The sequence below is a fragment of the Bremia lactucae genome, linkage group LG1, assembly GCF_004359215.1.
Source record: "Bremia lactucae strain SF5 linkage group LG1, whole genome shotgun sequence".
In the NCBI taxonomy this organism is placed as follows: domain Eukaryota; phylum Oomycota; class Peronosporomycetes; order Peronosporales; family Peronosporaceae; genus Bremia; species Bremia lactucae.
The window spans coordinates 5,390,844-5,400,910 of NC_090610.1; the positions used below are offsets into that span (position 1 = coordinate 5,390,844).

The following is a 10,067-nucleotide window of genomic DNA, read 5'->3' on the forward strand; positions in this document are numbered from 1 at the left end:
AGGGGCACCCTCGGCCGAGGGGTCGTAAGGATCCCCTGTGCAAGGTGAAGCTGCCCCCGCCCCATCCGGGGGGAGGGGGGCTGGTGGCGACTTAGTGTTCGTCGTACGATTCCTGGCGAAAGCCAGTTAAGGACCTGTTTATACTCCTCGTGGGCTTGGTCTGGACCGTACCCCGCAATTTGAAGAGTTGGCAGCGGCAGCAAAAGATGCTAAACTCGAGTTCGGCTCAATGATTGTGTCATTACACACGAAGACAAATTTTCACCAGTGTTAATGATTGTGTCATTACACACGAAGACAAATTTTCACCAGTGTTAAAAAAGACAAGGTCGACTATACGTCTGGGACATGAATTCATATAAGTATGCTATAAAAGAAATTGCGAGGATGGCAGATTCAACCTTACCGTGCACGAATATCAATGTGTGGCCCGCTCGACTTGGTCAGATATCCCCGTCTCGGACGCAAACTACTGCCAAAGCAGTAAATGGGTTGCCATCATTCCCTTCCATAAAGCTTGAATACGACTTATGTGATGGGTTCGCCCGTGGCAAATTGACTGTAAAAATATTTTCTCACCAAAGCGAAAGCCAAAGAAATACAAAAAGTTTACTTGATGTAGTTCACAATGATGTCATGGGACCTATGAGTCCAAGATCTCGTGGTGGTGCGAACAATGTCGTATGTTCTATCGACGATTACTCGCGTTACGTCATCGCGTACCTCATAAGACAAAGAGCGAGGTACCTGATCGTTTTGCTGAATACAAAGAGCTTATGGAAACTGAAACTGGTTGTCGCATCAAGTGTGTTCGCAGCGACATTGGAGAAGAATATACAAGTCACCGGTTTTTAAGCTACTGTACAAAAAATGTAATTGCTCGTTAAGGATCTGCCCTGTACAGTCCTCGACAGAATGGACTTGTAGAAAAAACAAAGCAAACCATCGTAGAAATGGGAAGATTGATGTTACGCTTCCTGCAACTGAGTAAGGAATGGTGGGCTGAAGCACTCATGACGGCAGCTTACGTACAAAACCGACTTTCGAACACGGTCCAAGGAGACATAATACCTACGAGATAATCTACAAATCCAAACCTAATCTCGAACACCTACGTGTATTTGGATCTGAAAAGGGCGGACGGAAGAACCCGCGCGGCGAATGTCTTACGATCAATACTACCAATATCCTCTTTATTTGTGGTGGGGCATTTGCTAGGCCAAATACATTTTTGGTTATTTTTTGTAGGAGTAAACATCACTTTTTTCCCGATGCATTTTTAGGACTAGCAGGTATGCCTAGAAGAATTCCAGATTTTCCCGATGCGATGAGCGGTTGGAATGCTGTAAGTAGTTTTGGTTCCTACATATCCTTTTTTTCAGCCATTTTTTTATATTGTATATTTAACTTTAATATACGGTAAAAAATTGATAATTAAAATGGATGGGATGGAGAAATCCACCCGTGGATTTGTATATGTTAAGAAGCCTCGTCGTTTTAAGTGGGACAGTCAGTCACATCGCTGCATCTTTCTTGGATACAGTCCAGGATCTAAGGTATTTGCGTATGTGACGAAGAAGACAAATGCCTAATTACATTATATTGGATGTTTGAGCGTGGGCCGTCTCGTTACATAGCAACGCCAAGATCTGACTCCCCACCTATTCAGTTCGTGTACATCGATGATACTGTAAATGACCAGGGTATTGCTCCAGCAACCACACAATCTATTATCAATGTGGACACGAAAACGATTAACGAAGATGATGAACTAATGAACGAAGTATCCGCGGATATGGATATCGATGCAAGTGGAAGTTCAAATACCTCCTCCTCGTCACTATTCAACCTTCGTCGGAACTACTACAGACTCATCATGGATCACGATCAAGAACAGCCGCTGTCCCATTAAAGGCGATACAAGAAAACTAACTTATACCACAGAGATCAGAGCAAGAAGAGAACTGCATCATCTTTAGCAACTCGGGTAGAAAAACCGCCGAAGCTATCAATAACCTTATACTATGTCCAATTAACCCGACATTTATCAGCGGGGATCACTAGCTCTTCCACCATCGAGTTCCACATTGTCCAGTGGGCGGTTGCTTTTGAAAGCAGCTCCCAACTCCATAAAACCCATATGCTCTTACTACACCGGACGAAAGTGGTGAGCCTGATCCCAAAAGGCCTCGTTTCGAAGAAGATTTCGGTTTTGCCTTATCAGCATATACCAGAGATTATGACGAAGCACTTGCATCAAATAAAGCGGCTGTATGGAAATATGCAATCAATGCAGAACTGCAAGCGCATGTTATTAATCATACATGGGATATTGTCCGAAAACCAAATGGATTGAAAGTTATCGGTTTTAAATGGGTACTTGCACTGAGTCACAATGAAAAAGGTGAGATTTCGAGATTAAAGGCCCGTATTGTTGCATGCAGACTTATGGAATTGATTACACTGAAACGTATAGCAACAATTTGAATTTTTTTATCATTATGCTGTCAGCTTGGTAACGTTATGAAGCAATTTGACATTGAAACAGGATACCTGAATGGACTCTTACAGAAGTAGTGTACATGAAAGTACCGGTTTGTGTCAAAGCTGAAAAAAAAATGGATATGTTTGCAAGCTGCGAAAGAGTTTGAATGGCTTAAAGCAAGATGGTGCTGTATGGCGCAAGACAATTTAAAAAGTATTTATCAAGGCTGGATTTCGACAGTGTTTGTCAGAGCAACGTCTCTTCGTTCGTAACAAAATGTGTTAGTAGCTTAATACGTTGACGATCTTCTTGTTGAATGTGCAGATGCTTCAGAAGAAATTTGTGTTGAGAATTGTCAAGCCGGACATTCAAATTGAACTCGGGAACACAAAATTTATTCTTGAAATGGAAGTATGCTACAACCGCCGTGCAGGTCGTCTAGTGCCTAAACAGGCAAATTTAGCGACAGAATGCTAAACACCTTTGGTCAGAGAGATTCACATGCAGTAATTTTTTTGAATGTTTCAGGTCAAGACCTTCATTTTGTGAGACCTATTGGACTGGCAAAGCTGACCAAATCATATCGAAAGATTATCGGATCACACCATACGTTGCGAATGACAATCGACCGGATATTTGCATCTCGGCCAGCATCTTATCACAGTATCTTGAGAATCCATGTCAAGCTCACTGGAAAGCAGGCATTCAAGTACTTCGATTTCTAAAGGTATAATGTCAATGTGACTACGATGCAAACGAGCGAACCAAGCAATACGTACAATTATTGGCTCCAGTGACGCCAATTGGGGAGGGGATGCAAGATCACGTCGCTCAACCTCTGGTTTGTTAATCAAAATCGGTGGAGGTCCCGCAACTTTAAGGTCCAACGAGCAATCTGTCGTCGTGCTCTCAACAGCGGAAGCAGAATCCACGGCCTTGCATCAGCTACGCAAAAAATATTTTGGCTGCGGCTACTCATTGGTAAAATTGGTGTTAATCATTACCGCCCTCAACAATCTAATTGGACAATATGGCTGCAATATCGATCGCTACAAACCAAAGTGCTGTATCAAGAGCAAAACACATTGACCTACGGCTTCACTTCGTCCGATTCCATAACTCGTGGAGACATCTTTGTTCAACATTTCTCATCAGAGTCTCAAGAAGCTATTTTTTTTACCAAGGATCACCCACGCCGCAGCTTGTAAAACTTACGAGATTGTTTGGTCTTGTAGGTCAGGCACCTTGAGGGGGAGTATAAACATCTGCAACAAATTTTCGATGGTATTCGGTAACGTTATATGACGTTATAATGATTGACAGTCATGTTTGATAAGCAGGAGTTTAGAGGAGTAAAGGTTGCAGCAAGATCCTTAGCTCATAAGAAGTGGTATCGGGCATTGATCTTACCCGTGCATATGTAGATAAGAATAGACACAGCTGGATGTAACGAGAGTGTAAAGATAGCACACGAGGAAGAAGTCGAGAACCAGGACTTTGTCTTCTATTATAGTAATATATCACTTTTTTATCCACTTACCACCTAGTAATTAATTTAAACGCTGTTCGCAGCGCAAATTTCATTTAAACACGCACTTATTACGAAACACATTCGTACTGTACTTTTTACGTCTTGAACAGGCCGAGCGCCCGCAGATGACACGTGACAAGAGTTCAAGAAGCTTTGACAGTGCTAGACGCAAGGACCAGTGCAGAGGAAAGTACGCACGTCGTGAGGCACAGAAGAGCCAGTCTAAAAGAAAAAGATACGGCTCAAAATCCACAGCCAAGATCGAAAAGTGGTATTCGCATCACAAGACTACATCGCACAACACCGAGGATTGCTTCGCCCATAAGAAGAAGAAGAGTGAGAGCAGAATTGGGTTGATGCGGAACCGGTACAAAACTAAATCCACAGAAAATATCCCGCATTCACAAGGCCTCTAACTTTCCTCAAGCTCGGCAAGTCCTTTTCCAGCACGGCCTTCCAGATCCGATAGCCCCTTTGCCAAGCCAAGGGTATATCATTTTAATATATCTAAAGTATCTAAAAATATCAAAATGATACGCCCTTGGCTTGGCAAATTTGCCACAGTACGTGCACTGGCGGGTCTCGCTCGGCACTGAATGCATTTGCCGCATCTCCAGTCTTTATCGTGAAAATCCTTTCACCTTGTCGCTTGATGAGCTCGTTTGTCAGCACCTTCACAACATCTTGCGTCCTTAGCTCTGCACTGCTCATCTCCAGATTAAGCACGACATTCTTGTAGCTTTTCGGGAGACTGCGCAGTAGCCAGATTGCAACGTCCTCATCCTCCATCTTGGCGCCAATACTGCTAAGCTTGGCGCTGATGTTGAGGACCACGTTGCAGTGAATCAAAACGTTGTCGCCTTCTGCCATCTCCATGCTCAATAGCTGACGCTTCAAGTAGTTGTGTCCAGTCTTCTGCGATCCGCCGAACACCAGGCAACCCAGGCTTCCTCACAGTCGTTTACTACGTGATGATAGTCCGCGTCCATGTGCACTAGCATAATGCCAAACGCAATATTGCTGGGCTCGACATGTTCGTCTCTGGCACGGGTGTCCGCAAACGACGGAGTCAACTCACGGTTCATCACGTGCCACACCGACTTGGAGAGGAACACGCCACGCATCTAGCGGTACCACATGGCAAAATTTTCACCGTTGAACTTGTCGATAGCAATCTTCGTCGAAACATCTTGCGCAGAAGTCATGGTCGTTGGGCTCATAACCTGTTGATTTCTGAAGAGGGTGAAGAGAGCGAAGAAGAAAGGGAGCGAAGCGAAAAGTCTGCTCGTTGACACGAAGACACTTTTGTTGGTGAAGAAATATTTGGAAGTGATTAATTTAATGGGGCTTACACTTCTACTTTTCGTAACCACTCATTTCTAAATCGTCTCCTCTACTATCCTATGGTATAAAAATGCTATCAAAACCGCGGTTCGGGTTGGACCGGTAAGGGTTGTGTACAATATCTGAAACCCATAACCTTCAATAATTGGGATAAAGACAACTAATTAATTGAAACCGTATGCGCAAAGATCAACTTGCTAGCTGGTCTTCCTGCTATAAACCATCTAGAGCCAATATAAGGGCAACAATTTTAGGAAGTCAGCACAAAGTACCGCCCGTTATGAGGAACGGCACCATTCGATCTCATCTTAAGCAATCAGTGTCAATTAAAATGTAGTGAAGTCAATCTTACATATTTCGTTATGTAGCGATCGGAAGCTGAAAGCCTTGTCCTCATCTCATGTGGATGCAATGTCTACTAACCTCGACGTAGGTCGAGAAAGCTTGGAGTAGACGGGTGGTATACTGTATTTGTTTAAATTGTTGCGTTTGAAATTAGTGAAACGTCCGAAGCTATCTCCAAGTAATGTGGGCAACTGCCGCACATACATAGATACAGTTCTAAGGCTAGCAGTGTAGGTTTTCTACAAACACTCCAGAATTTTTAAAAAAGCTGCCATCGCCTTGATCCGTCTCGCTCCAATCCGAGTCGTCACTTGTCGACCAATCTATCTATTCAATGTATGTTTCGGACGCCTCGGACATGCCAGTCAACAAGGATCATGAAGCATCGTGCAGCTTCTGGTTAGCATGCCAGTACACGCCTTCGCCGTCAGATCGTCTGTTTGACAGGCAACGTCAGCGAAAAGAGGAGCTTTCTCATTCTCATCTGCCGTGCTCGTCCTGAAAAACTTTGATAGCTTTGGCCGAAAAGCTCTAACATATTCTGACGCGGTGGCCAGCAATGGGCTCGAGGCGAGCACGCACGTTTGCTTCTGAACTTGGACGCGCGTTGAAAATTTGAAAAAATACCGAAGACCATGGCTAGAAGAATGAAGAAATTGAATATTGATGCAGTTGGATTGATCCCGGCATGGAGTGATACATTAAAGAGGATTTAAGTTACATCAAATAGCTACTATAAAAGACTCCTTTATTTATCCAGTCAATCATCAAGAGCATGTTCTACGAGTTTCTGTCCCATCAATTGTGGAATAATTGAATGCAAACACACACAGAGAGACCTCTTTAATAACATTTCTTACAGAAAGCATAAACTCTAATACGCCAGAAAAATTATCTTTTTCGAAATTACCCAGATCAGTAAATTCGACGAAATTAACAGGATTTTTTTCAAGCTTCTGTATTTTAAAGCGTAACCACAATCTTAGGTATTGCGACTTCAAACGCAAATATTGTGAGCATTTAAGTGATATTTCTTAAATCAAATAATACGATTGTTGTCAAAGCTGCAGCAACTGCTTGCACTAAAAGTGTTGGAGTTAGGGCGGACGAGGATGATCTGCCCCGATATTCTCGTGGAGGGTTTATCGGCATAATATATACGCTTGGACCACTAGCTTTAGAATCTTGTACAGAGCCACCTGGAGCTTGAAACGTGGGGGGAGAACTCGGTATGCTGCCGTCGTCGCACTGCTCCGTGTTGCTAAGTCCAAAATTTTGAGTCCAAAAATGATTATACGGTCCGACTGAGGTATACGCGTAGGCAACGCCCAACATCGTATAGTCACCCAAAATATTAAGACGATGACCTTCTGAGTTCATCCACGCGTTCATAACTTCAATCACATCAATTTGACCCGCGGCAACATTCTCAGCGATACCGCGCCACTCGTATCGCGCATCAGTAATTCGTTGCGATGCACTAGAATTGTCGGAGCCAATGTGATCCATGAAATTATTAGCGGCTTGATCATTCGAGTGGCGCTGTGCTGCTTTTTGTAATTTTTGATTCAGACAGAGTGGAAGGAGCCGTTGAGCTCTGCGCTCCAAATTCACGCGTTCTAGCATCAGACTAGCGTAATCAGATGGCTGTGCATACGTCTGTAATCGCCGAGATGCGTCATCCGCTACTACAGTCATCAAGAGGAATACGTATGGGCACGAGAGCGTTCTTAAACTCATCGTAGCCGTTTAGAAACGAAATGATTGAGATGAATGCAATTATAGTAGCTATCCGAGAGTGATGTATTCATCACGTCGCTTTAGAAATAGTCACGTAATCACAAGAAATCTACCATGTTTTTTTCAAACTTTTAGAGATTTGTTTCATTGCCATCGGTTGTCAACTTCAGCTTACGCTTTGTCCCTTTTTTTTTCGCTTCCGATGTATTTTTGTTCTCGCCACCTACCCCTTTAATCTGAAGATCCCCCGCAAATAGAATACTATGAGCCCAGCCAGCTTGAGGAGCAAAGCGAAGTCGGAACAAGTCGCCTACCAAGCGGTACACCTTCGGCGTGATGCTTTTCCGATCGCTAAGCGTCGGATCCAATTCGCGGCATGCAATTTGCCACACGTGCGTATCAACAGGTATAGCTTCCATCTTTTCCAGTGAAAAGAGCGCCACGCAGTCGGCCACTTTACGTCCAACGCCCCTAAATACCATTAACTTTTCTTGATAAGAATATTCCGAATTTCCTATCGTTTCTGCTTCACGCTGCAAGCTGAGCTTTTCATCGCGAAGAGTGTAAAGATACGACGCTCCACCGAGTTCTTGAAGCTGCTTTGCACTCTTTACAATAAAAGGTGCGCGATAGCCAAAGCCTAGTGCCCGCAATTTTGCCTCGTCACACTTTGTTGCCAAAGTATACAATGATGGAAACGCATAAAACAATCGTTGGGCTTTATTTGAGAATGACGAAGAATCAGACTCGTAAAGACAGTCTCCGTACGTCATTTTGAGTGTATCCACCATCCCCTGGATTCGAGCAATATTATTGTTTGACGAACAAATGAACGAAAACAAACACTCGACGGGATCTTGCCGCACAATTCTTAAACCTCTAAATTTCTCGATAATCTTCGTCATTCGGTCCATTGGCTCAGTCCAGCGCTCGTACAGTGGATCCAGAGACACCTACTACATAAGAGCACATTAGATATGTTCGCCGTTGAAAATGATCGTCACTTACATCCAGCCGAAAGTAGTGCGATAATGTATTTAATCCCTTCTGATGAGATACTTGCAAGAATGGTCATGATTTCTCGCGGTTTTTTTTTTCAAATATTTGGGAATATACGTACAGTCAGATGGATAAAGGCACCGAAATTGTACCATAGTGTCACGTTCTCGTAATGCAAAGACCTGACGATTAATCACTCCTAACCACATAGCGGATATGCTCGGATGCCTTCGCCAGGAGAAGATCTGTCCCGTTTCGAGCGTTATTGCGCACGAGAGCTCCCGCGTGCTGCATAGAGAAACCCAGTCATCGGAATCAAGATTTTCCACCTTCTGATGCAAGTGTGAGGATAAGGCAGCTACAGATGCAACCGAAGATTTAGTCACAGATGAAATGGGTCGGGACGTTTTCGCTTTTACACAGCGGGAGGTGGCCACAAGTCGTGCCGAACGTCGCATTGGTGACTGTAAGAATACCGATTTTAGATATTTATAAAACAACCTATCTAAAATCAGTATTTATAAAAAGCGCAAAAGCAATTGAAGGCCTATTTCCATGATTATCATTTTATCGCGTTATTTTCTAATGCAAATTTTGTAGTCACGTATTTGTCGCGACCGTATTTCGTCCCCCAATAGGTAAATCCGATAGCTGAAGCAAGTACAGCAGCCAGAGAAAAAAACACAAGTGCCTCAAACTGGTGTGGGTCATGAAAGATTACGCCTGTCAAGTGTATCAGAATAAAAAAGAACTGATATGTTGCGGTCTGCATGGAGTTAATGACTCCGCGCTGATTTGGTGCAATCCACTCTTGCATAATCTGAGTCTCGGCCAAGTCCGTACACCAGAGCCAAGAACGCGAAATGACGACGCAAAGTATCATTGCAGCGTCGGATACATTAGATTCTCCCACAACCAGAAATACCAGCAGAATCGGAAATAGACACAACCAGAAGAGCCAGACACTAAGAATCGCAACAGACTCGATTCGTTTCAGCCATTGATGAAGCAAAGGAAAGATCAGGGTGCCCATGAGCCCAGCTACCGCTCCAGCACCACGACTGAGGCCTAAAATCGAGTTGGAAACCCCACGCCATCGGAGATACGCGATATTTAATGCACCACCACTAAGGATCGTCATATACAGTGCAGAGAAGGAGAAACTGACCAGAAATACTGGGTGCTTTACATAATTCGACCACATGGTCGCATACCGGGCAATCGTGCGCCCTTCATTCGTTGCCGTCTGCTTTTGCTTTAGCGTCTTTACTGTGTTATTGTCCTTCACATACGTACGAATACTTAGCTCCGGCACAAGGTGGTAAATATCATAAGTCATACAATATTCTAATGGGGTAGAAATGAGATTCCAGAGCCCCACTACCGCAACACCCACCATCGCACGAGTAGGGGCATCACCGCTAACACAATCTACAATCAAACCAAAGGCCATAGGGCCAAGAATATTACAGCTCAAGTCAATACGACGCATCATTCGATTCAGCTTTGCAAGATGTTTAGAGTTGTCGGGTCCAGCAATGACAACAACCCAATCTCGCTCAATTCCTAACGTCTGCGCATCGTTAAGCACTTGACCCACGCTGCCACATACTAACGTGCCAA

General features: G+C 43.9%; 4 protein-coding genes across 4 annotated transcripts; 1 reads left to right on the forward strand and 3 right to left on the reverse strand.

Moving 5' to 3' along the window:
• Positions 1–1,606: 1,606 nt before the first annotated feature.
• On the forward strand, positions 1,607–1,912 carry CCR75_000567 (uncharacterized protein; the record flags this gene model as incomplete). The annotated part of the gene is made up of 1 exon (XM_067958674.1): positions 1,607–1,912. One exon carries the CDS (start codon positions 1,607–1,609, stop codon positions 1,910–1,912), a length of 306 nt encoding a protein of 101 aa, XP_067822786.1.
• Positions 1,913–3,143: 1,231 nt separating this feature from the next.
• CCR75_000566 (uncharacterized protein) lies at positions 3,144–3,630 on the reverse strand (the record flags this gene model as incomplete). The annotated part of the gene is made up of 3 exons (XM_067958673.1): positions 3,144–3,206; positions 3,265–3,420; positions 3,580–3,630. The coding sequence occupies 3 exons, from the start codon at positions 3,628–3,630 to the stop codon at positions 3,144–3,146; spliced, it is 270 nt and encodes an 89-aa protein (XP_067822785.1).
• Positions 3,631–6,701: 3,071 nt separating this feature from the next.
• Positions 6,702–8,989, reverse strand: CCR75_000565 (uncharacterized protein). The gene is made up of 3 exons (XM_067958672.1): positions 8,566–8,989; positions 8,454–8,503; positions 6,702–8,398 (listed from the first exon to the last, which is right to left on the reverse strand). Exons 1-3 carry the CDS (start codon positions 8,900–8,902, stop codon positions 7,577–7,579), a joined length of 1,209 nt encoding a protein of 402 aa, XP_067822784.1. The 5' UTR covers positions 8,903–8,989; the 3' UTR covers positions 6,702–7,576.
• A 17-nt stretch (positions 8,990–9,006) lies between these two features.
• Positions 9,007–9,939, reverse strand: CCR75_000564 (uncharacterized protein; the record flags this gene model as incomplete). Its single annotated transcript, XM_067958671.1, has 1 exon — positions 9,007–9,939. The coding sequence occupies one exon, from the start codon at positions 9,937–9,939 to the stop codon at positions 9,007–9,009; it is 933 nt and encodes a 310-aa protein (XP_067822783.1).
• Positions 9,940–10,067: the final 128 nt, after the last annotated feature.